At 35.7% G+C, this 27,160-nt stretch overlaps 1 protein-coding gene across 1 annotated transcript; it reads left to right on the top strand.

The window, feature by feature from the left end:
* The first annotated feature begins 23,813 nt into the window (after positions 1 to 23,813).
* Positions 23,814 to 26,387, top strand: fam183a (family with sequence similarity 183 member A). The gene is made up of 4 exons (XM_048200019.1): positions 23,814 to 24,057; positions 24,128 to 24,187; positions 24,340 to 24,443; positions 26,146 to 26,387. The coding sequence occupies exons 1-4, from the start codon at positions 23,928 to 23,930 to the stop codon at positions 26,257 to 26,259; spliced, it is 408 nt and encodes a 135-aa protein (XP_048055976.1). The 5' UTR covers positions 23,814 to 23,927; the 3' UTR covers positions 26,260 to 26,387.
* The last annotated feature ends 773 nt before the right edge of the window (positions 26,388 to 27,160 follow it).

The raw sequence follows: 27,160 nt of genomic DNA, 5'->3' as shown, positions 1-27,160 counted from the left end.
CAGTGTGGTGACTGACAGAAACCATTAGATTCATCCGCGCTGACGAGCTGTGCCGAGGCACAACGCACGTACAGATAATAATTCCGCATATGACTGCAATTGCAGGTTTCAAACAGAGATGGCGACAAAGAGGAAAAATCACGGACAGGTTTAAGTTAATATCGATATCTGTTCAAAGTTTTATGTGAGTTGCTGCATTGGAACCGTGTTTAATAAAAAAAAAAAAAAAGTTGACGCATTTAATACTTATTTTACCCGCTATATACATATATATATATATATATATATATATATATATATATATATATATATATATATATATATATACATATATATTATAACAACTAACAACTTCATTAGTTGAACTGATCGTAATGACCCTTATTTCTGACAGTCAACTCTACGAAATAGGAGAGTTGTAATGGGAATTAGTGTTCCGTTTTATGCATATAACAAAATTTTCATAAACCAGACTACACTGGTGAAAAAGAACCAGTTCATAAGAATAATTTGTTTCTGAATTGGGCTACACCTGTCCCACTGTATTTGTTCATGTTTGTTTTTGCGTGCAGCCCACAAGAACAAATTAGGCCTAATAGAAAAACATGGTTTCTTACCATTATTTTGCATTTTTTATCCCATCACATTCAATTCAGACCGCTAGATCACAGGTGAATTATTGTTTCTTTTGCCATGTGGTCTTGATTCGGGAACTCGCAGGAGGACCATTAAAAATGTAAGCCACTTTTAGTTATTGATGGAAATGTCAGCAAATACAAAAAAAAAAAAAAAAAAATACAATCAAATACAGCAGATGCAAATAATTAATAATGAATTATGCCATTACTTTTTTAAAGTGGAGAAATCTTACCTGTTTATATTTATATTTATATGACAAATATGCATCTCATTATGTTTATTAGTTTCTTTTAAAACTGTGTAATCCAAATTGATGGAAATTTTATATGCAATTCAAATATATAAATCTTAAATTTAGGCCTAAATACTTTTGAGTGTACCTTACACTTACATTGTAGGCCTGCATCTCCAACCACCAGGTGATCCGTCTCGAATGTGTCTTGGAGGGCATTTAAATTTGGCTGTTTCATAATTGGACAGCTGATTAAAAATGCATGCAGTGGCCAAGTATAAATACCCCTTAATTAAATAAGTCAAACTTTCCAACTACATACCAATCATTCAAAAACACTCTACATTCATTAACTGTGTCAAATCACTGCAAAACTAGTTTAAAAGCACATACTCTGCCAGAGCTGCTTCATGAGATAATAATGGAATGGAGTCAAAACAGAGAGCCTCTTTATATGAATCAGCCTTCGAGTCAATATTGCTTTTTCCTCCGCAGCTCACGCACTAGCTTCCATGACTAGCTAACATTTGGCCTGGAGCTTTTCACCTATTTCTCATACCTCAGGCTATACTCACCAACCTCACCACTGCCCTCCCCTCACATTTGTTACGACTGTGGCTTCCTCTCCCCCCAGGCTGTTGATGGCTTCTACCCCAGCAGAACATTTTGCCTGTAACACAAACCCTTCTGTCTTGTGTTTTTACTTCAAACAAAGCTATTAATCACCTTAATCGCCCTCAATTAACCTGCACCACCAGATGCTCTCGGCACGTCAAACCCTGGACTGTTCCAGCCAGCCAAACAGAACATAAATCAACGAGTGGAGCAATTTGCACCAGCAATTCCACATAATGTTTGCGGAAGCTGGATAACAAAACATTAACAACATGGAAACAGGCACCTGGGGGATGGTCTATTTGCCACTAGGGAAGGTGATGAAATGAATAGAGGTGGAATGACAGAAATGAGAAGAGAGTGTTCTCTAAGTTGGGATAGGAAAAATGTTGCCCTCCCTGTCCCAAGTGGCACATGGAAGTTTACTGTGCTCCTAGCAGCTCTGACCAACACAACTTTACCAGGTTTCACACACTGGGGTAGTGCCAAATGTTTGAAATCTTAGACCAAAGTACTTGCTTTGAACATGTTCTTACACACGGGTCTATCTTGTTTCACCGTTACGAAGCCTAAAACATTCTAGTCATGACTGGATCGTTGACAGGTGCGACAAGGCAAGCTCTTATCTGTGGTGAAAGAATCGATGCCATTGTGACATTTATGACACTGTATCTGGTTTCAATGAGGAAAAAATATTAAGAACAAACCATAAATGCATCATTTGGGTTATGCTGTCAATAAAGAAGAATTTAACTCACAGAACTTGATTACAAAGTAATATACTATCATTTAAATCTGTAAAGTGCATCATAGAAACACATTGAGGTTTCTCTTGTCAACTGAGGAAATCTCCTCTCTTGACCCTTTTGTGCTGACAGATATATGTGAGGGGAACTTGAGTGTAGCCAAAACCTGTTTCTTGGATGGATCAGTTCCTCTTAAATGGATGCTTGTTTGATTTTCCAGGATTTTATTATTCAGTCAGAATGTCATTATTGGTCCAAGCATTCTGATAGCCCATTGAAGAACACTGTACAATGATTTTAGGATGTATTGTACAGCTCCTACCTCCAGCTCCTGCAGATTCATCAGTTTTCAAGCATTTTTGCATATTTGAACCCTTTCCAGCAGTGACTGGATGATTTTGAGATTCATCTTTTCACACTGAAGATAATTGAGGTACTCAAACTCACCTATTAAAAAAGGTTCAAACATTCACTGATGCTCCAGAAGGAAACACGGTGCATTAAGAGTCAGGGGGTGAAAACTTTTGAATTCAACTATCAAGGTAAATTGTACTTAATTTTTTTTTCCGGGAAACATGCAAGTATCTTCTGTTGCTTCCGAAGGGCAGTACTAAATGTAAAACAACGATATTTAAACAAAATAAGAAAAATTGTGACATCTTCATCCTGTTCAAAAGTTTTCACACCTCGACTCTTAATGCGTTGTGTTTCGTTGTGGAGCATCAGTGAATGTTTGAACCTTTTTTAATAGTTGAGTTTGAGTCCTTCAATTGTTCTCAGTGTGAAAAGATGGATCTCAAAATCATTCAGTCACTGCTGGAAAGGGTTCAAATATGCAAAAATGCTTGAAAAAAAAAAAAAAAAAAAAAAAAAACAAAACCTAGAATTAAAGGTGCCCTTTAATTCTAGGGCACCTATATATTATTGGGCAGTATTTTAGAGATGCGTGTAATGAACAGATTTAATTCTACTCTGTTAATTTTGATATTCCCTGAAAAACTCAAACCTACACTTAAAAAAAAGGGAGAGAAAAACCAACAGTAATATTCATAGTGAAAACTAACACTAAATTAACATGACATATTTTTTTAAATTTAATTTTATTTAAAGGGTTAGTTCACCCAAAATTAAAATACCCCATGATTTACTCACCCTCAAGCCATCCTAGGTGTATATGACTATCTTCTTTCAGACAAAAACAATCAGAGATGTATTTGAAAATATCCTGGCTTTCCAAAGATTTATAATGGTAGTGAGGGGGGAAGCCCAAAATAAATGCATCCATCCATCCATCATAAAAAATAATCTCCAGGGGGTTAATAAAGGCCTTCTGAAACTAATCGATAGTTTTTTTTTTAAAGAAAAATATCCATATTTAAAACTTTATAAAGTAAAATAAGTAGCTTCCGGGAGACGCATCGATTTACGGTGGAAGAGTGAACTCTGGCCTGACACATGCACAATGAGGAACACAAACACACAGAGGATAGAGCAAAACAAAACACCAGTCACGAATTAGAAATCTAAAACATGACATTTTAAAGAGAAATGTTGGAGGATTTCGATATAAGAGAAGAGGAGCTTCAGTTTGTTGCACAGCCCAATTTGTTTAAACCGCGAGAGGCGTCTAAGCTCACGATATTCCTACATCCTGCGTCATACATCACGTCACGGGTTACTCATTTGGCGCAAGTCGACTTGTGCAGTATGTGTATGTCGTCTGGCAGAAGCTGGTTATTTTAGATTATAAAGTTTTTAAATATGGTTATTTTTCTTACAATAAAAGCCTTGCTTCAGAAGGCCTTTATTAACGCCCTGGAGCTGTGTGGATTATATTTATGATGGGTGGATGCATTTATTTTGGGCTTCAAAACAGGCCCCCATTCACTACCATTATAAATCTTTGGAGATCAAGGATATTTTTGAATATATCTCCGATTGTGTTCGACTGAAAGTAGATAGTCATATACACCTAGGATGGCTTGAGGGTGAATAAATCATGGGATATTTTTTTGGGTGAACTATACCTTTAAGAGAATATGAGAGATAAATTGAAAAAGCAAGTATGTGTGGAAGTGTCATATTGGCAAAAGTCCTAAGCTAAATTTTGGATTCACATACAGTATGTGGGTTCAAGGCCTTGATGTGACCAAGTAGCAGGGCTTAGCTGCTATAAAAGAAGGCCAAGCCCACTTGATCTGCCTCTTCAGCGCATTGAGTAGAGATCAAGGTCTCATTACAAGGTTTCCCCAATGTAGCAACCACCCTCTGACCAGGCAGTGAACCAGCACAAATCAGCCATGCATGGTATTCTGATAAGAGCACTGTGTGTCCTATATAGAGCCTATCAGTTGAGCTAAGGTGCTCAGTCAAAAATAATCACACATTATTTGTGGACTCTGTTAGGGTAACTCGTTTACTGCACTTAAACACTTTAAAAAATGTTGGGTTGTTTCAACCCAAGTTTGGTTCAAATATGGACAAAAATTCAAAATTTATTAAAAACAATGTAAACCAACGTTTGGGTTTGTCCATATTTGATCCAAACATAGGTTGAAACAACCCAGCATTTTTTAGTGTGAAGTAAAGTTTTTAAAAAAATGATTCTGAATGTGAATTATCTGTCCTTATTTTCTTATAGAGAGACAAAAGAACTCCTGTAGGCTGCTGAAGATCTTCAGGCATGAATTATGTGAATGATGACTAATTTAAGCACAAAAAATGTTGAAATATTTCCTTCAAATGTTTAGTTTTACTCCATTAAAATTCCACGAGATTAGCCTCTGGACAACAACTGCTCCCCTTTCCGGATGAACACTTTTCCCTGTTAAAGTAATGGATGGTTTTTCTTACACATTCATAAGGCCTAAGTAGACATGTCATCATTTGATAGAGACCCTGAAGGTCTGAGCACCATTATTTCTCCATCACTGGTTAAATAAGGATCCATCCATTCAGCTCTCACTCAGTCAGGCTCTCAAACACTTAACCGTAATTTGTTTTGGTCAGGGACAATGTAAAAGCCTGGGAATAACCAGCAGCAGTCTGTGTGCTCAACATGCCATCAGTTACACAGAAAGAAATAATAAGAAAAAATCCTAGCAATCTCTGAAAGATATTTCAGAAATATCTGAACAGCAAAATATGTGGATGATGAAATAATTCCTGTTTGTGTATCCCTTCATGTATTTGAAGTCCCTTTCATCTTTGGCACGAACTTGCACTCAATGTGCATATCAGATGTAATAAAAAAAGACCAAAATATTCAGGATGAATATCAAGTCTAAGAGATGGTTTCTGAAAAGAACTTGGCCTGTGATTGCCGGGATGCCCCAAGGAGAGGAAATGAAGTCTTAGAGAGCACAAACTCTTACACTTCTGTCAAATTGCGGTTTTATTTAAGTTTATTTTTGGAGGCTTCACACAGACCAACATTCCACCGTCAGTGGTTGAAAAACTGATGGTGTTCAACATTGCAGTGGCTTGGCCAAGCTATCTTTTTTTATATGCGTAATTATTTTGATTTCCTGAGGCAGCTCATTTTGCACTTCTTAGATGTTTACTTTTGGCACTTGAGATGAGTTCAAACGAGTGGTGGTGTTTATTTTTAGTTTCCCTTTACAATGAATTGGGCAAGTTTAGTCACTTTGACTTCCATTACACCATTAGATGTATGTAGTTTTGACAGAGAACTTAGCTTTCATTTCCAACTTTAACAATTCTCACACAATACTTTACACAACCTTTATCCCATTGCTATCATCAAGCATGACAGATATTAAAGGGTTAGTTCTGAAAATTCTGTCAATTACTCACCCTCATGTCGTTCCAAACCCGTAAGACTTTCGTTCATCTTTTGAACACAAATCAAGATATTTTGGATGAAATCTGAGATTTCTGTTCCTCAATTGAAAGTCAGTTCACCCAAAACTCTGACACTTCAAAACGTTCATGACATTGTAAAAGAAAACCATATTCGAGCAGTTTAATCCAAATATTCTGAAGAGCTTTATATGATAAACAGATTTAATTTAGTCTTTTATTCGCATAGAAACATTTAACAGTGAACATACTGTACTGTACATAGAGCACTCAAATTTGGTAAATGGAAGCTCACGCCAGCATGTTTGAGTTTCCGCAGGATCCAATGAGGTTTGTTCTCACGCATCAAGCAAGTACGGTTGAGCTTCCGTTTACCATATTTGAGTGCTCTATGTTCATTAATCAATGTTTATATGTGAATAAAAACCTATATTTAATCTGTTCATCATATAAACTGATTGTGTCTCTTCAGAAGACTTGGATTAAACCACTTAATTCATATGGATTTATTTTACAATCTCTTTATGAACATTTTGAACAGTCAAGTGTTTTGGGTGAATATACTTTTAATGGAGGGACAGAAATCTCTCAGGTTTCATTAAAGGTGCCGTAGAACGTTTTTTTAAAAGATGTAATATAAGTCTAAGGTGTCCCCTGAATGTGTCTGTGAAGTTTCAACTCAAAATACCCCATAGATTTTTTAAATTAATTTTTTTAACTGCCTATTTTGGGGCATCATTAACTATACACTGATTTTGGCAGCGCCACCCCTTTAAATTCGACTATAATACAGTGTATTTACAAAGTTCACACAGCTAATATAACCCTCAAATGGATCTTTACAAGATGTTCGTCATGCATGCTGTATGCATGCTTCGAATTATGTGAGTAAAGTATTTATTTTGATGTTTACGTTTGATTCTGTATGAGTTTGAGACTATATGCTCTGTGGCTAACGGCTAATGCTACACTGTTGGAGAGATTTATAAAGAATGAAGTTGTGTTTATGAATTATACAGACTGCAAGTGTTTAAAAATGAAAATAGCGACGGCTCTTGTCTCCGTGAATACAGTAAGAAACGATGGTAACTTTAACTACATTTAACAGTACATTAGCAACATGCTAATGAAACATTTAGAAAGACAATTTACAAATATCACTAAAAATATTATGCTATCATGGATCATGTCAGTTATTAATGCTCCATCTGCCATTTTTCGCTGTTCTTGCTGGCTTACCTTGTCTGTGCACAGATCCAGACGTTAATACTGCCTTTCCTTGTCTAATGCCTTGAACATGGGCTGGCATATATGCAAATATTGGGGTCATACATATTAATGATCCTGACTGTTACGTAACAGTCGGTGTTATGTTGAGATCCCCGTGTTTTCCGGAAGTCTTTTAAACAAATGAGATTTATATAAGAAGGAGGAAACAATGGGGTTTGAGACTCACTGTATGTCATTTCCATGTACTGAACTCTTGTTATTTAACTATGGCAATATAAATTCAATATTTAATTCTAGGGCACCTTTAACTGCCTATTTTGGGGCATCATTAAATATGAGCCGATTTAGGCTGCGGCCCCTTTAAATGCTCACGCTCCCCGCCCACGGAGCTCGCGCTTGCCTTTAACAGCATAAACAAAGTTCACACAGCTAATATAACTCTCAAAATTGTTCTTTACAAAGTGTTCGTCATGCAGCATGTCTAATCGCGTAAGTATGGTATTTATTTGGATGTTTACATTTGATTCTGAATGAGTTTGATAGTGCTCCATGGCTAAAGCTAACATTACACACTGTTGGAGAGATTTATAAAGAATGAAGTTGTGTTTATGAATTATCTAGACTGCAATATGCAAGTATTGGGGGCGTACACCCCGACTGTTACATAACAGTCGGTGTTATGTTGAAATTCGCCTGTTCTTAGGAGGTCTTTTAAACAAATGAGATTTATATAAGAAGGAGGAAACAATGGTGTTTGAGACTCACTGTATGTCATTTCCATGTACTGAACACTTGTTATTTAACTATGCCAAGATAAATTCAATTTTTAATTCTAGGGCACCTTTAAAAATATCTTCATTTGTGTTCTGAAGATAAATGAAAGTCTTAAGGAGTTTAAAACGACATGAGGGTGATTAAAAGATGACAGAATTTTAGTTTTTTTGGTGAACGTTGATCCTGGAGGGCCATTGTCCTGCAGAGTTTAGCTCCAACCCTGAAAAAAACTCTCACCTGCCTGTAACTTTAGTAATCCTGAAGACCTTGATTAGCTTCAGGTGTGTTTAATTAGGATTGGAGCTAAACTCTGCAGGACAGTGGCCCTCCAGGATCAATGTTCCCCACCCCCGCTTTAAGGGAAGTTTGATATCATTCACATCGCCCTGCTGCCTGCCAGAATGCAGTTATGGTATCACACATTCACAGTTGCTGCTGTGTAATCAATATGGTTGACATACTAATACTCCATTCCCATGACAGTCTGCGGTGTGTGTGTGTGTATTTTATGCATGTGCATTTTTATATAGGGCATTTTTGCCCTCTGAAACTAGCATTGTTTTTTTATTAACTTAAGCATTGACAATGCCAATAGCTCTAGACCATTTCAACTTGGCATATGTGTTGAGAAATGCATTGGTGCATTTTTTAATCTAAAACAAGAATATGAGATTGGTAATAAAGCAAGCGGAAAATGAAAACAATTAAAAGTTATTGATTCCTTCACCTTGTAAAACCGAGCCTGTGGCAAAACAGAATTGTACAAGTGATTTAAGGGATTGTTTGTTCCATATTACAGTGTTGGACTTAAATTAATCTTTGGCTTTGCTGATAAGGAGAATATTGTATGGACTCGTTCCTGACTGTTGGCTGGTTTATCAGACTCTCACAAATGGAATCTAATCTAGTGTTTCTCTATGCTTTACTCTGTGAGGGGGCCCTCGAGTGTCGATGAGACCCTGATTGTCAGTATGCGTGTCAGCTTCGACGTCTACACACACACACACACACACACACACACACAAAACAGAACTGAGCATTTGTCTCTGTTTCGTCACTGCTCCAGTCCTACCTTGACTGATGTGCCATCTTTGTTTGGAATACTAGATCTTTCCACCCGTTGATGTATGCTGATGTTATCAGAGTAAATCTCCCAAAGAGAAGAAAACCTCACATCTCCAGAGAGTGAAAAGATATGTAACAATGGTTGTTCTAAACTTTCATTTGGTTCAGAGGAAATAGGCAAAAGTTTTTTTTTGTTTTTTTTCCCCCCAAATCATGATATCTGTTGAAGTGAAAAGATAGAGAAGTCTATGTAGGCCAAGTCACATCTGTGTTCAGGACTAAGTTAAAATGCTATAAGAAAAAAGTAACTAACAATAACAGAAACAGCAATTGTAGTAAGTAAATAAATAAAGAATAACAGTAATACAGTTTTTCTCAATCACTTTGACTCATTTTTTAAAACAGACTTAACACTCTCTAAACTCATCACAGCTTTATTGCATGTCTGGAAAATGTAGTAACTCACCAAAACATTCAATTCATGCTTCAAAACCTATATTGTGTCAGTAAATTGGCCAGTGCCAACAAAATGAAATGTTTTTTTGTCACTGTCTGAGCAGCACTGGTCAAAATGTTTAGATGTTGGCAGTCAACCCTGGAAATGTTTGTAATATGCAAATTCATATTTCCAGCTTTAGTTGACTTGACTGCTTACAAGAATGTCGGTTTGGTCTAGTTGAATGCTGTTTTGTATCACACTGAGCTTTAGATAGAGATTTCAACATTAGGTAAAAGTTTTTAACTTTAAGAAAAGTCAATAGTGTAGTACACAGAAAAATTACACATTTATAGATAATTTATTTATATAGTAATGTGTTGCATGTAAACAGAAAATGTCATAGTTAAGCGAACTGTAATTGTAGATAATAGTGCCTCCTTATTTGCAAACATTGCCAAAACACAAGCAATTTGCTAAAACAAATAAGAAATTTAAATTTGGTTTGAACAAGAAACAAATTGTTTAGAGATTTTCACTTACTGTTGTCATTCGAATATCGAGACTAAGCGATTGAGAAAATCAGAAAGAACATTAACATAACCATAAAATCCAACTTCAGTTTAAACCACTTTACACTTTATGTTTCTTAAATTATTTTTTAGCCATGATAAATTACTTTACAATTTTATTTATTTACACTTGCACATGTTTTATTTTGTAATTTTATGTGGCATGTCCCAGATTACTGACAAACTGTGATTTTGTGCTCATCTGAAAGACATAATCTTTAGAAGACTATATTACCTATTTTTTGCAAGGTTATTTTTATTCATGTGAACCATCAGAGCCTTAGTGTAAGTCATTTTTAAACATTTTAAACATGTGGGTCAATGACATATTTATGTGTCCAAGTGCATCACTTCCTTTTAAAATTATTTGATAAATTCATGACATGACACTTTATTCTATAAAAACTATTTAGTTTGAATTCATTTTTAGTACATTTAAATAATACATATTATTTTATTTTTTGTTATCTTAAACCCCCAAAATGTCAGGTGGTGCAACTGTCCGAAAAAATGAACAGACTAAGAAAACTATTTAAAATGCTGTCTTAATAATAAAAAATTAAAAACTAAATAGTATGGCATCATAGGTTTGAAAACTTTCATATTCATTTATTTTATAAAAATCAGTATTTTAAAGATGTTAAGATAATTGAAAAACTTTTGTCCAGCAATTTGGATATTCTCAAATGTCAGGGTGGCACAACTGCAAAACATGAGCATGCATCATCTAGAGGACCCCAACTGATCCTTGTGGCACAATGAAAAGGTTTAGATATCAACTGCTAATTTCAAGTATAGGTAGGTTGGTACTCTTTTCATGTTAAGTGGTACAACTACATTACTACATACAACTATTTGCTTGTACCACCTGACATAAAAACAGTCAAAAAATGAACTTAACCATTGAAGTGTTATTTCACACCTGAAACTTGTTTAAACACATTGTTCATGACTCAAAAATATGCATTACATCAGTTTTGAAAAGATAAAAAAAACACCTTTTTTGAAGCTTTATATGTAAGTGACCCTTGTACAGTATGTGTATCCACTGACCAGTCTCTTTCATGCACATTAAAGTAAGTGTTGATAGGTTCCTCAGGGTGGCGATGAAAAGGAGCCTGGATGACACAAGGCAGCTCTGTGTTTCATAAGTGCCTATTACTGCCAGAGGGACTGTCAAATTGCATCAGTCTGCACCACACGGACCTGCAATTAGTATGAAACCAGTGAGCTTTAGTTTGCCTCTGTGTGGGAACTAGCAGCACCTCGATGGGAGTCTCTAGGGCCAAAGAAATCTCTGAAGACAGCAGCTTTTTTTAAAAAAGATGAGCAATGATTGGATTCACAAGGGGATTCACTGTTGTCCTTATTGGAAGCATTTTATACAACAGCTTTGGCCAGATATACTTCATCTATTTTTGCTCCACTGAAAATAGTTCCAAACAAAGCCACTGCATGTTACGTATATCTGAGCAATACACAGTTGTTTTGTTTCGTTCCTGAGAGAGTATAAGAGTATCCTGTAAATTTTAGAGCTGAAAACTTCCTTGTTAGTCCAATAAAAGCTTTAATTGACACCAGACCCAGCAAACGACAGGATTTACAAAGTGGGGATATATGATGTCAAAGGGCAGCAAGCACCGTCTCCGCAGAAGAAGATCAACGCCTACTTCATCACTGACTGTTTAGCCCCGCCCACCGATTTCCGCATGACATGCAATAGAATAGGTAGCAACATAGGCCTATGTGGTGCTAAACCAGATCGAGCTACCAAGCTATAAACATGCTATTGAGGATTACAAAATATTGTGCAGTGCCTGGACTTGACGGTAATGCAACATGTAAGTAACTATGTTAATTCTAATGCCTGATCTGATATGTAATGGTTCATGTACAGTCAGATGTTCTTTATCTGTGTGTCAGTAAATCAAACCCTTGACTAAACGTCAACTTGCGTTGTTTCTCTTAGTAGGATGAAAATAATTTGTTATTTAACGGTGATTAAATTATATAAAGAAAGCGATCAAAGAAAGCCCCCTTTGCAATCGTTGTCAATCAAACAGCACGAGATTATCAGTGACTGACGCGCAAAACTCCCGTTTTATTCAAAGAATCTTTTAGTTATATCGTGTTTGCACTGTTAGTGAAGATGAAAGCATTTGTTAGTGTACAGAAATTGAGTTGCAATGACGAGATCACTGCTTTCATGTGCTCAACATATGTGATTGGCTACACAGTGTTCATCTCTGCAACCTTTCATGCCACAATCTAAATATAATGCAACACTTTTCACGATTAGTTAAAAGCTGTAATAGTAAAAACGCGTTAAAAGAGAGAGTAATACTAAGTTATTTCATATGCAAAGATGTTAGCCAATCACAGCAGTGGGCGTTTACACTGAAGTCTCACAGCAAACACGCCCCTTAAAACAGAGCGTTCAAACCAGAGGGATAAAATCAGGGTAGGAAAAATGCCTTTTATTTATAAATTCTGACAATTTTGGATGTAAAAAGCATACTAACATTATAAGTGCACCCCAGGAAACATTATAAAACAATATACCAATGCAGTTCATGACCCCTTTAATGAATCAGTTGAGTGAATGATTCAATGACTCTCTTATTAGGACAATTCACCTGTTTTGTTTCTAAACTAAGTGTTTTCAAACAAACTGGATGAAGGAATGATTCAATGATTCAAAGGCAGTCACTTGTCACCATTTACTGGCATAACTCTGTAATCTGCAGAAGAAGCCACTGAAAATCTTTTTACTGCAAAAAACAATATAACCATGTTTAACAAAGAAAAAATGCTTGAGGAATAAACAATATTATGCAAAGGGAAATAAATGGCTGTACAATCTGAATCTTTCTGTTTTTGAGGGCAACATTGATTCAATATATAACTTACATTAAAAGCAGTTTTTTTTCTTCTTGAGAATTTGCAATAGACAAACACTTGTCTGGAACACATTATGTTGCATCATTTAAATATAAATTCTCATTAGGGATTTTACTAATCAAACGAGCCAGCAGTCAGCCTCATCTACAGTAGCATTCAAAATTTTTAATTTACAGATACAATGAATAAAACCATTTAATTTTATCACTTTAGAGTTGTTTAGAATACATGTTTGAGGTGGCTCAGCCTCCCTTGCTTCCACTGATGGACCACCACTGCAGGAGATCATCCAACTAAAGATTACAAAGAAGGACTTGGGAAAGATTTTAGAGTGATCCACTTTACACAAGAACCTCTACATGATGCCAGACCACGCGTCACCTTTACCTCAAAGCTATCGACTTTGTAATGAGGACAGGAACAATGACAAAGATAAACACACCACCAAGACACCACTCTGATAGTCTGAAGAAGTAGTCAACATGTTTGAACAAATCAGAGGCACTTGAGCAAAGTGTTTCAATAAGTGAAGGCTTCACTTAGCGTAACCTGATCACCATTTGGGTTCCATGGGAATGACATGCAGTGATTGCCATCACCTCTGTGGTGCAGACGTTGCTGTTTTAACACTGGATAAGGACAGAGGAGAGGAGCCTTTGTGCTCTTATCTGTGCATATACTGTATGTGGAGTCGCCACCTCAGTTTGGGATCAGTCTAGCTGTGTCTCTTAGTTCCTTCTGAGAGCAGACCAGAACATCCCTATGTTCACATCAGTAACATATTCACAGCACGGCTCACGCCCGGGCATGCATAGGTTTGAACTGTTTTATACTTCTGCTGACCCTGGAAATAGCAGGGTAAGGGTTCGAAGAGACCTCAAACACTGATGGTCAGTAATCACTTAGAGGAGCATCTCATTAGTACTTGTGTTTACAAAAGCATATAGGGGAGATTGGGGCTAACGGTCAAACTTTTTACTCCAGTGCATACTTAAAGGGATAGTTCACCCAAAAATGAAAATTTGATGTTTATCTGCTTACCCCCAGCGCATCCAAGATGTAGGTGTCTTTTTTTCTTCAGTAGAACACAAATGATGATTTTTAACTCCAACCGCTGCCGTCTGTCAGTGGTATAATGCAAGTTAGCGGGAACTTGGACTATAAGAGTAAATAAAACACGACAGACAAATCCAAATTAAACCCTGCGGCTCGTGACGACACATTGATGTCCTTAGACACGAAACGATCGGTTTGTGCGAGAAACCGAACAGTATTTTTATCATTTTTTACATTCATCACTCGATTCGTGAGGTCTGATCGCGCTCTGACAACGGCAGTGATGTCTCGCGTATATACTTCAATGAGCGCTAGACATCACTGCCGTTGTCAGAGCGCGATCAGACCTCACGAATCGAGTGATGAATGCCGTTGGACATAGTGGTGTATTAGAGGTAAAAAATTATATAAATACTGTTCGGTTTCTTGCACAAACCGATCGTTTCGTGTCTTAAGACATCAATGTGTCGTCACGAGCCACAGGGTTTAATTTGGATTTGTCTGTCGTGTTTTATTTACTCTTATAGTCCAAGTTCCCGCTGACTTGCATTATACCACTGATAGACGGCAACGGTTGCAGTTAAAAATCATCATTTGTGTTCTACTGAAGAAACAAAGACACCTACATCTTGAATGCTCTGGGGGTAAGCAGATAAACATCAAATTTTCATTTTTGGGTGAACTATCCCTTTAAGTTTAATATTTAAGTTTGTTCAAATAGTATTTATTTATTTAGCTTTATGCATTACATTTTCATCTCATTTTCATCATTTAGTATGATTTATAAGGAAAAAAAATGGCAAGTGAAAATATTGTTGTGTTATTTATATGTTCTAAATTTCTGCACCCACAGATTTATATATACACTGTTAATTGAAATATATTGAGTTAGCCAGGGAAAAATTAGTATTATTATGTAAGAGAGTACCAGAAACTAACTAATTTGCCAGACAGAGAGTAAAGTGCAGCACCAGGTGTGAAGTGTGATAATTATATGTTAGCAAACTGGCAGAAACTGGCCCAGGACCAAAGCTCCGTGTGCAGGCTTTCTAGTGACATTTAAAGGGATAGTTCACCCCAAAATGAGAATTCTGTCATCATTTACTCACTCTCAAGTTGTTCCACAAAAGAAGATATTTTGAAGAATATGGTTTACTAAATAATTTATGGGCCCCTTTGACTGTGGAAGTCGTGGGGCCCATCAACTGTTTGGTTACCGACATTCTTCAAAATATCTTCGTTTGTGTTCAGCGGAAGAAAGAAATTCATACAGGTTTGGAACAACTTGAGGGTAAGTAAACGATGACAGAATTTTCATTTTTGGGTGAACTATCCCAAAAAGCCTATTCCACTGGTTGCCTAACATGAGCTTGTCAGCAAATCAACACACTGAATTTCTTTCTAAAAGCGAGACACAAAACATTGCCGTCTCTCATCTCTTTGAAAATATGTTCACATGTCAATTATTATTTGACTGTTCTGTTTGTAACAAGAAGTAAATTAGCACCAGACAATCTAGATTTTTCTAAATAGAATTATTTAGCCTGAAACAAAAGAATAGGAAAACAAAAGGACAATTCTGTGACATTATAGTCATGTTGTGCATGTGTCAGTGCGGAATTTCCCTGTAAAACCCTGGCAGGCCATCTGCAAAAGTTATAGAGAAACTGGCACTGAACTAATTGTTCAGCTTTCACCTAGTTTCAATCCTCCATCATTCAACTCATGGCAACTGATTACATTAACAAAATGACTTTAAATTATCCTCCCTCACCCCGTCTCTTTTAGATTGCCATGTATGATAAAGGGATTAAAGATGTATGATTTATTCAGATTAATATGATGGACAGGAATTTGCTGTCTGGGACGCTTTTAGCCTCTGAAGTAAAGAGTTCACTGTAAAGGTTTAATGGGATGTCTATGAGTCTCTTTGAACTTAATGAGCCCATCAGTCTCAATTTGACGGGCGCCAGCTACTGTGCTACAGTATAAGTGCTTTCAGAGGTTCTATTGTTTTTGAGTCATTGTAGGTGAGATAATGCAAAATTATCACATTTTTCAAGAAGGAAAAATACGTTTAAGTAGATATTGCTAGTGGTACAATTACAAGTATGTTAAATTTATTTGAGTTTTTGTCTTGTTTTACAGAAAAAGGAAAAAAAAATCTTTAAAGTCATTAATTACTCACCCTAATGTTGTTCCAAACCCGTAAGACCTTCATTCATCTTCAGAACACAAATTAAGATATTTATGGTGCTCACGTGAACAGCGTCAGCCAATAATGGGCTGGCATTCTGACGTAGAACCTGGAAGCTCTGCAAAGTGTCTTCAACGTAAACTGCGTAGAAGAATTATTCTTGTTTTGTCTTTGCACACAAAAAGTATTGTCGTCACTTCATAACATTAAGTTTGAACTACTGTAGTCATGTTGACTATTTTATCGATGTCTTTACTACTTTTCTGGACCTTGAATGTGGTAATTTCGTTGCTTTCTATGGGAGATTAAAAACCTCTCGGATTTCATCAAAAATATCTTAATTTGTGTTCTGAAGATGGAACGACATGAGGGCGAGTAATTAATGACAGGCATTTTCATTTTTTTTAAACCCTTTAATTACATTTATTTATTTTACACATTGGCAAATTGATCTTTTTTCTTGTTTTAAGAAGGGTCTGTGCTTAAAATAATAATAAAAATAACCATATATGACAACTTGACATTATTTTAAATTTATTTTTTCAATTAATTCAATTATAATTTTTTTAAATTATTATAATTATATTATGAAAGTTATTTTACTATTTTGTTTGTTTGTTGTTGAGTTGATTGTATAGAATTTTCCACTTGTCAGTTAAGAATTTTCAGCCATCTCCAGCATTCCAGGGAAACAAGTGGAAAAATGAACTGATGATAACATTGATCCTCAGCTTTGGACTGGTTCCTCAATATCTGTCATACTCACACAGGACACCCAAACACAGCCTCTTTACTCCCACCACCTACCCTGGACATAAGCCCAAACAGGCCCAACTCCTAAATGATACTCTGCAAACACAACCTGGCCTCTCTGAAGAAATCCAATCTGTCTTTTGTCGCCAAGTAGTAAGTGGTAGTTGAAGACAGATCTGACATTTAGCTGGCTCATCACCTTGGAAAAGGAGGGAACGCTTGTTCTGATTTCTGCTGTTTCTTAAGACAAATGAGACAGTTTATTTAACATAGCCTGGTTTATTCCAAGGAAATTAATCTTTAGATAGATAGATAGATAGATAGATAGATAGATAGATAGATGAAAGTAGATGTCAGAGCCGCCTATAAAATAGATAGATATAAATGACTGAAAGTTGAAGTCACAGCTGCCTATGAAATTACTAATAAAACTACAGGGACAATGAGCCTGCTCTGTTTGCCATATACTGTGTCCGCTGACATTTACCACCATCAAAATCCCATTAAGACACTGCTGTCTGATAAGGAGTCCTAATGAGTGAACTCTGGAAAGTCTCTCACGCAGAAGACAGAGCACAGCAGCCACAGAGAGCACGCTATAGTTGATCAAATGCTCTTTAAGTAATCAAAGTAACCCACTCTGCAGTTCTTTCCTCTCTTTCACCTGTCAGGACTGCTCAGATCCCACTCATGGTGAATTCCATTGTGAATCCCCATGTGATAGATCCTTTTCCCAAACAAAAGCCACTCGAGGAAAGAATGTGAGACAAGCAGCAAGCTGTTTCTGTATTTGTCTTACTCTCTCTTTATTCCTCTGGACACTTAGGAGCGAACAAAGTGACAGTTACAGTAATAATGCTTGTTATGTTATAAGGCCAAGGGGATAGAGGAAAAGCAGGAACACATGTTTTATGTGACATACTCGCTGAAATTGCTATTAGCAGTGACAACAAGGCGAAGTGTGTGTTTCTATGTTTAGCTGTCTATGGGTGATGACAGAAGAGCACAACTCTGAGTGCAGACACTTGATAAGCTTGTGAAGACCAGACGGTATTTTTGCCAATCAGATAACAGAACACATCAAGTGCCAATGTAAGTTAATGCAGTTAATTTAACAAATGTCAAACTAATAACTGCAGGTGATCATGTTACAAAAAACAAAGCAAGCATAAAGTGTGTTAATTCATTCTCTTTTTAGAAGAATCCAAAATGAAGATCCTCTGTCAGTCCTTGTGATGATAAAATTTTGTATTACTCAAAAACAACACAGCTGAATGCCTTCAGAAAATGTATAAGAAATTGTAATATGGGTCATTCCTACAGTTTGATGCATTTTGGACTGAGCTTTTTTTTATCAGAGAGAGAAAATGTCTATCATAAAAACACACTGGTCAAGCTCAGGCTAGTATAACCTCATAATATTTTATTTCATATTTCATCTCAAATTCACATTCTATGGAACGTGTCCACCCTGTTATATGAAATATTAACAATGCAATGTGCAACAAGATGAACCATAGCAGGGTGTACGTTTTAAGCTAATAAAGCCCATTACTAGCTAGGAAAGAACAACATGCTATGAGAAAAGAAAGAATTTTAATAGATACTTAAAATCTATTTTAAAAAATGAACAAGCATTTTCACATCCAGTATAAATTGACAGGGTGGACATGTTATGTTTTATGTTAAGTCGCCTAAAACTGAGGAAAAGAGAGAAAATTTTATAACTGGTTCTTACTTTGTTCTTGGAGTTGCTTTGCCTCAAAGAAATGATGTCACATCTAGTCATGTGACTTATATATGACTGGAATTTGAGGGACATAAACTAATTTAATGGTTTTACATATTAGAAAATGTGTCACAATAAATTGTATGTTATGCCAAAGAGGATAATAAATGTATATACTACTCCGAAAAAAATTATTTAGAAACATATATATGTAGTTGGGAAAATATGATTGGGGATATGGGAATTTTCTTAAAAATATTGGACTCACTTTATATTAAGTGGCCTTAACTACTATGTACTTACATTTTAATTAATCATTTGATACAATGCACTTATTGTGTACATACATGTTTTTACATTGTACTTATATTTTAAAAACACCTGCATGTAATTACATCTGTAATTAATTTCTGTAATTACATTCATAATTACACTGTTGACCCATCCCTTAACCCTTACCCCTACCCTTAAACCTACCCATACCACCAAAGCTTTCCCTAACCTTACCCGTATCCACCTCAATAGCTGCAAATGTGTTTTGCAATTCAATATGAACCCAATAAGTACATTGTACTTATTTTTTGATGTAAGTACATAGTAGTTAAGGCCACTTAATATAAAGTGGGACCAAAATATTCTTATTCTTAGGTACTAATCATTATGAATTTGGAGTACAACACATTATATAATGAATATTAATGAATATTAATTATTAATTCATAAGAATAATAATCTGACAGAAAGAGGAAACACCTATATTAAAATATAACTGCAAGCAGCCATTAAGAGGCTAAGCACAAAGAAGGCATGATAAGTCATGCCAACATGGCTGGGAACATCAGGCCAACTGCAACAATGAGCAATTAAAGACCTGTTAAGATAATTTTAGGCAAAATAGCTAAAAAATTATAAATACTGTCAATAATAATGATTTAATGGTTTAAGACTTTCAACTAATAGGTGGCGCTGTGACCAAATTGATGTGGTATGGTCAGAGTGAGGTGACAACGACACATGCAAAGTTTGGTGTCAATATGCTACAGCATTGCAGAGATACAGCCTCAAGAGTCATTTTATAGGGTGATATAGGATGATATAGTCCTTCAAACGGCTTGAGCCAAAGAAATCCGAGGAAAATTAATTTTGTTTCTAGCCCTGATGGTTTAAACGTTATTAGCATAAATGTGGGTGCAACTTTAGACAGTTGGTGGCGCTAGAGTGACTGAGTTAGAGACTCCAAAATCGGTATGGTTAATGTTGGGACTGACGTCTATCAGTGTGCCAAATTTCACAACTTTTTACCATATGGTTCTATGGGCTGCTATAGACTAAAGAGCGGAAGAATGGAAGAATAAGAAGAAGAAGAACGCCAACGGATACAATAGGTGCCTACACACCTTTGGCGCTTGCCTTGGCCCCTAATTAAAGGAAAATCCAAGTCCAAGCAAAAGACTTTGGCTTGTTTTGCATATCCCTTTTAGTAGTTCTGTGCTAACAGCCTGAAATGAGACAATCAGTATTTCTCTTCAGGCAGGTAATCTTCTGGACAGTCAACCACTCGGTCTGTGCTAGCAGATTTCAGAACAATTTAACACAAGCTATTTAAGTGATTTTCAAACTATTTAACATTTCAAGCTGAAGCTATTTAATGTGTTACTCCTTGAACATTTTACTAAGCTCACTTTACATGCATCAAGGCTGCAAATTACAATTAGTATTAGGAATTTGGGTTTGTGAAAATAGATGAGAATAAATCCTGAGTGATTAGAGCTGATGTTGTTAATTCTATAATGATCATTTGGGAGAAAACTCAGGATGAATTTCAAAACTGCAATGCTCGTAGATTGCAATATGTCCTTATATCAACGAATCTAGCCCAATTTTATTTTAAAGACTAAACACAGACATTTAGGACAGACTGGGGCTCTCAGGGTTGTATTCTTTTGGGTACATGGTCTCATTTTTCACCCGGAATCCTTAACATAGTCCTATAAACAGAGAACATGCTGCTGAAACTTTGATCAGGCTGAGGGAACACTTACAAAGCAGTGCCAATCTGATTTTTCAAGAGAGTTTCCCATGACCAGGTGGCGTCTCCATTGGGCCTCAGTGATGGCGAGTGTATTCAGTACAATCAGTGCCATCAGTGGTGTATGACTCCTGGGGTTTATCTAGCTCTAGCAGATAGAGATTTTGCAGCCGCTCCCTCTGCCTGTGTGACTGAGGGAATAAAGCATCATTTCAGCTGAAGGTGGGCGACAAAGAATGATGGTAGGAGCATTTATCTGAACCTCAACATACACTTACTCACACCTAAACAAACACACAAATGTGCATTCACATTATCCCTTTGTGTATGAGATAGAGAATTATCATGGTGTGCGTGTAGACAATAGGCCTTGAGCGAGTGTGTGTTTGTATTTTGGCACAGATTGCGGTTATGGATGACTGCTAGTCACAGACATAGCATGGACTCATGGTTAGATGTGCTGAGAACTTTCTCACGTTCTTAAACCTCCAAAAAATCAGCAAGCATCTTCAAAATATAGTAAAACATTGGTGTAAAACAAAGAATTGTTAACAAGATGGTAAAAAAAATGAATAAATAAAAATTAAGTTAACAACAATGGCACACTACATGTGGTAGTGATGCACAGAACAAAATGAATCATCTGTGTTTTGACTGTACTAATGAATTTTAATCCTCCAAGATCAAAGAGCAAAATTCTAATAATTGCACCATTTTATGTAGCCTAATTAGATACAAGAGCAAACATTCCCATGTTTGCTCTTGTATCTAATTTGCTCTTGTATCAAATTACATAAAACCCAGGGCAGGGTCTAAGGGGGGATAGGGGGCTGTGCCCCCCCTACTATCCAAAGGGTACTCAATTATTCGTGATATTAAATATAAAACATTAAATTAGTTGAGCGAATTATAAAGACTTTACGGGATGGCGCCTGCTCTCTGCCCAACTCTCACTGGAACTTTTTCTGGGCAGTTTTCTAAGACTTCCGATCACCTCATGTCTGATCGCTTCTCAGAATGGCAACTGACATGAACAAATGACAGCTGTCTCATAATTTAGCTCTAGTCCTGGAAATATCAGGGAACTAAAATTTTGATTTCTATGCCATGAAAAATCCTGAAATATGGAATAGTTTTGCTCAGCTTTGCTGTTATGCTCAGCTCTAATATATATTCGCTATATATATATTGCACACTTTGTTGTTTTCTAAGTAGCCTGTATAATCGAGATCATACATTTACATACACCTTGCATAATCTTCAAAATGTTAATAATTAAAATAATAATAAAAAAGAGGGATCATAAAAATTATATTTTGTTTTTTATTTAGTACAGCTCTGACAAAACATATGATATAGTTAAGCAATATCACATGAACAAGTTTCCCGAATATCAGCACAATTGCAAATGTAATTCAATAAACAATAAGTTATTAATTAAAATGTTTGCTCTATTTCACAAACAAAAATGATTTCCAACAAAGCAGTTGGAAACAGTTGCATCTCCCTGCAACACAGAGTGGTGTTTTGATGGGTGAACTCAAAAATGAGAGAGAGCTGGATCCATATGCATTGAGTTTTATTAGCAGAATAAACATAACAATAAATCCAACATGAAGACCAGTGTTGCCAATTGTTTTCAGCTGAAAGTAGCTAAAACTGGTCACTAAATGTCGGAATCTAGATAAGGTTCTTCCAAGAAGTTGCTAGATTTGTCACTAGGCTTTTGAAAAAACTATCAAAAGGGGTGGGGAAGTCGCTAAATCTAATGACAAAATCACTAAAATGGCAGAACTGAAGACCTGAGAATCAGGGAACAAAATGTGTAGACCAAAACATACAGCCATGTAGGACAAGACTCAACAAGGAACACAAGAAACACTGGGATTTAAATAAAGACTAATGAGGGACAGGTGTAGGTGATTAGTAGTCATGGAAACAAATGAGGGTAACTATGGAAACAAACAAGGTGTAAAGAAACGCAGGAAGTGAACACAGAAACAATAGGAACAGAAAACATTTCAACTTAAAAGTCCCTAAACACAAGACAGGAATCATGAGAAATGAATCAGACAGTTTGAACAAATCAGTGAATGAATGATTCTTTGAGTCATTTATTAAAGACCTGCCGCCACCTACTGGCAGTTTCAGTTTGAGCATTTTTGTGATGGTTGCTCATGAGAACCTTGTTTTCCCTGAGTAGTTAAAATGAACACTGTTCTTCAGAAAAATCCTCCTGGTCCTTCACATTCCTTGGTTTTCCAGCATCTTCTGCATATTTGACCCCTTTCCAGCAGTGCCTGATTGATTTAAAGATCCATCTATTCACACTGAGGACAATTGAGGGACTCAAACACAACTATTACAAAAGCTGCAAACCTTCACTCATGGTCAAGTGTAGCTATATACATTTTTGAACAGACTCTTTTGTGTAAATTTAGTTATTATTTTGTTTTGTGGTCTACATTTAAACATATATTATTTGAAATAACTTATTTTAAGATAGTAGCACAAAATAGAAAACAAATGGTATTTAAAATTAAAAAATAAAAAATATTTCAAAATATTCTCTTTCAAACAGACTACCATATATTCTACAAAATATTAATAATTTTGGATTTTCTGGATATTTGTCTTGATGTTCCATTTTAACACGTCGCTTGCCAAAGATTTATTTATTTTTTATTTATTTTTATTTATTTATTTACAAAATTTGATTAATTTTCGATATTCTTGTTTTTTGTTTCACAACAAATTTTGCAAATTAAACACAGCACTTTACATGAAAAAAAAAAAAAAAAAAAAAAAAATATATATATATATATATATATATATATATATATATATATATTCTTTTTTCATTATTATTTGTTCACCATTGAAATAGCCTACCATTGAAATACATTAGGACAGAAAATACAGCCAGATGAACGTCTGTTCCAAGCTAATTACTGGGCTTTGCGCGCCCCCGTGTGGCGAAAAAAATATAGTATTTTAGCGCTTTATTTACGGTTGCCAAGCAACAAGATTCTTAGAGAAGAGGAAAGTGTTAGCCATTGCTGGAAGTGATTCGGTGATCATACCAGCAAAAATTAGCAACTTTTAAAATAACTTTTAACACTTTAGTAAATATGGCAAAACCTAAAGAAAAAGACCCTGTGGACATAGTTCACCAGAATGCTATTCACGTCGAGACAATAATGAAGGAGCTGAGACACCAGAAGCTTTACACGGAGTTTAACATCAACCCCTTCAAGAAACGTGAGTGCAGAGCTTCACTTGTCACTGAGTTTGACTGCTGTAAATGTTTAAAAGAGCCTCTTTTTTTCAGTGCACATTCTGACTGACAAGCCCATGTCCAACATCACCAACAGAAAAGAAGAGGAAGACCGTAAGTATTTCAACTACATTTGACCTAACATTAGCAGAATGGCAGCAGTAATAAAGTTAATAGTACTACTATTAAATGTATTCACTGTTTGGGTGACTGGGTTTAATGTTTATGTAATTAGAATACAATATAATGACAAAATGTTTTTTCAGCTGCTTTCCTCCAGGCCATACATGCGGCCCGTCTGGAGCCAACAAAGAAGTACTCTCACCCTCAGACTGAAGCACAAGAGATAGGGTGGATGTCCAGTCCTCTAGTAAGTCTGTCTGTCTGTCTGTCTGTCTATCTATCTATCTATCTATCTATCTAAAACTCTGATTCTCTAAATGTTTAGCTCAAGACATTTAGATTTTATATGAACATTTTAGATAGAAATTATTTATCTATTGGTAACGTTAACACTTTAAATATGGCTCCATTTTTCATATTAGTTCACTTTGTTAACATGAACTAACAATGAAAAGTACTTCTAAAACATTTATTAATCTTAGTCAATGATAATTAACATTACTAACACTTTTGATTTTAATAACATGTTTCTAACACATTATTAAAATAAAAAATTATATGTGTTAATATTATTTAATGGACCTAAACTAACATGAACTAACATTGTCTGAACAGTTGTGTTTTAATTAAAGGTGCCCTAGATTCAAAAATTTAATTTACCTCGGCATAGTTAAATAACAAGAATTCAGTACATGAAAATGACATACAGTGAGTCTCAAACTCCATTGTTTCCTCCTTCTTATATAAATCTCATTTGTTTAAAAGACCTCCGAAGAACAGGCGAATCTCAACATAACACTGACTGTTACGTAACAGTCGGGGTGTACGCCCCCAATATTTGCATATGCCAGCCCATGTTCCCAACATTATGAAAGGCATTAGACGTCTGGATGTGCACAGCTGAATCAACAGACTAGGTTAGCAAGCAAGGACAATAGCAAAAGATGGCAGATGGAGCAATAATAACTGACATGATTCATGATAACATGATATTTTTAGTGATATTTGTAAATTGTCTTTCTAAGTGTTTCGTTAGCATGTTGCTAATGTACTGTTAAATGTGGTTAAAGTTACCATCGTTTCTTACTGTATTCACGGAGACAAGAGCCGTCGCTACACACAACTTCATTCTTTATAAATCTCTCCAACAGTGTAGCATTAGCCATTAGCCACGGAGAATAGCCTCAAACTCATTCAGAATCAATGTAAACATCAAAATAAACGCTGTACTTACGCGATTAGACATGCTGCATGACGAACACTTTGTAAAGATCCATTTTGAGAGTTATATTAGCTGTTTGAACTTTTTTTATGTTGTTTAAGGCAAGCGTGAGCTCTTGGGGCGTGGAGCACGAGATTTAAAGGGCCATACACCCTGAATCGGCTCATTTCTAATTATGCCCCAAAATAGGCAGTTAAAAAAATGAATTAGAAAAAATCTATAGGGGTATTTTGAGCTGAAACTTCACAGACACATTCAGGGGACACCTTAGACTTATATTACATCGTTTAAAAAAAAGTTCTAGGGCACCTTTAACTAACATTAACAAAGATTAATAAATACTGTAACAAATGTATTGCTTATTGTTAGTTAATGTTAGTTAATTCATTAACATTAACAAATGGGACCTTACTGTAAACTGTTACCTATTTATTTATTAAACTATACATGTAAAAACAAAGAGATATTTTGAATGCTTATTTTGATAAATCTGCTAAATTGGGCAGCTTTTGCTTCTAAACGCCTAATCTATTTTTTTTTTTTCTTTTTGGTAATTGACTTTATTTTACATTTGCAAGCTCCATAGTGAATTAACTCCCAATTTACATATCACAGTATCCCAGATTACTACAGTATGTGTGTACTTAATCATCAGCAATACAGTATAAAATAGAAAGCATCTTTCATAATTGTACTACTAATCAGCTTTTTTTGTGCAATACTTCAGCTTGTCTCAGATCGCAGTGACAGAAGATTAAACTTTCCACGGCAGAACTCTGAAATCACTAAATACATGGAAGCTGCCTGGCGGTTGAAGGAGCAGACACAGAATTTGGGATGACTGTTTGGGCTATATTTTCCTGATGCCATATAGCACTAATGCAGATAAACCAGCCTGGATGGCATCTGTGAGCACTGCAAAGTGGGCATTCTTTGTTATCACAAATAAACACCATAAATGTGCAAGTACAAATGTATTCTTACCATCTAGCAAGGCAGGTCATTCGATTTTAAGACACAGCCGGGGGTGTTTAGAATTTCAGTCGTGTATCTGGAGATATGTAAAAGTGGGTCAAATGGCCACCATTCATCACATGAATGTAACTGCTCCTGTCTAGAAGAATCTCTGCATAGTAAGCAAAAGAGATTAGTTCATAACTAATCGATCTTAGATAATGTCATATTATACAGAAACAGGATTCACACAGCTTGTTTTGCAAATGTGCCTTTTTCACAAGAAAAATCAATAACTCTGACCATAATCCACTGGCTGTTTATTGGAGCATATTACTCTTAATGTATCGGCCACTCAGGTCAAGATTTATTACATTACTTCCCCCAAAAGAAATTCTGCCCTTTATATGAAGATACAGTAATGTTTTTTGTTGCTTCTTTCTTACAGAGATGTACTGAATTTACTTACTTCCTCGTACTTCGTTTTGGTAAAAATTAGGACTTAATATGATGTAGAAGGATGTATCTCTGGATAACCAAAATGTATAATAAAAACACAAGCTTTTGGAGATTTACATTAAAAATACATTTATGGATTAATAAACAAATCTCAATGTTTTTGCAGTATATTTTGAGAAAATGTTTCAAGAGATTTGAAAACCTAAATGTTTTATGAAAGGGATAGTTCAGCCAAAAAGGAAAATTTTTGGTCATTGGTGAACATTATGAATTCAAGACCTTCTCCCTAAGACACCTACTTTCTAGCCAAAAGTCTCATTCGATTATAG

The sequence above is a fragment of the Megalobrama amblycephala genome, linkage group LG8 (genome assembly GCF_018812025.1).
Source record: "Megalobrama amblycephala isolate DHTTF-2021 linkage group LG8, ASM1881202v1, whole genome shotgun sequence".
NCBI lineage: Eukaryota > Metazoa > Chordata > Actinopteri > Cypriniformes > Xenocyprididae > Megalobrama > Megalobrama amblycephala.
The sequence above is the reverse complement of the archived record's forward strand: the minus strand, read 5'-3'. Positions and strand labels throughout refer to the sequence as shown.

Coding starts and splice junctions, on each gene's coding strand:
- fam183a (XM_048200019.1), top strand. CDS start 23,928: ATGGCAAAACCTAAAGAAAAAGACCCTGTGGACATAGTTCACCAGAAT. Junction 24,058..24,127: donor CATCAACCCCTTCAAGAAAC/GTGAGTGCAGAG, acceptor TCTTTTTTTCAG/TGCACATTCTGACTGACAAG. Junction 24,188..24,339: donor CAGAAAAGAAGAGGAAGACC/GTAAGTATTTCA, acceptor ATGTTTTTTCAG/CTGCTTTCCTCCAGGCCATA.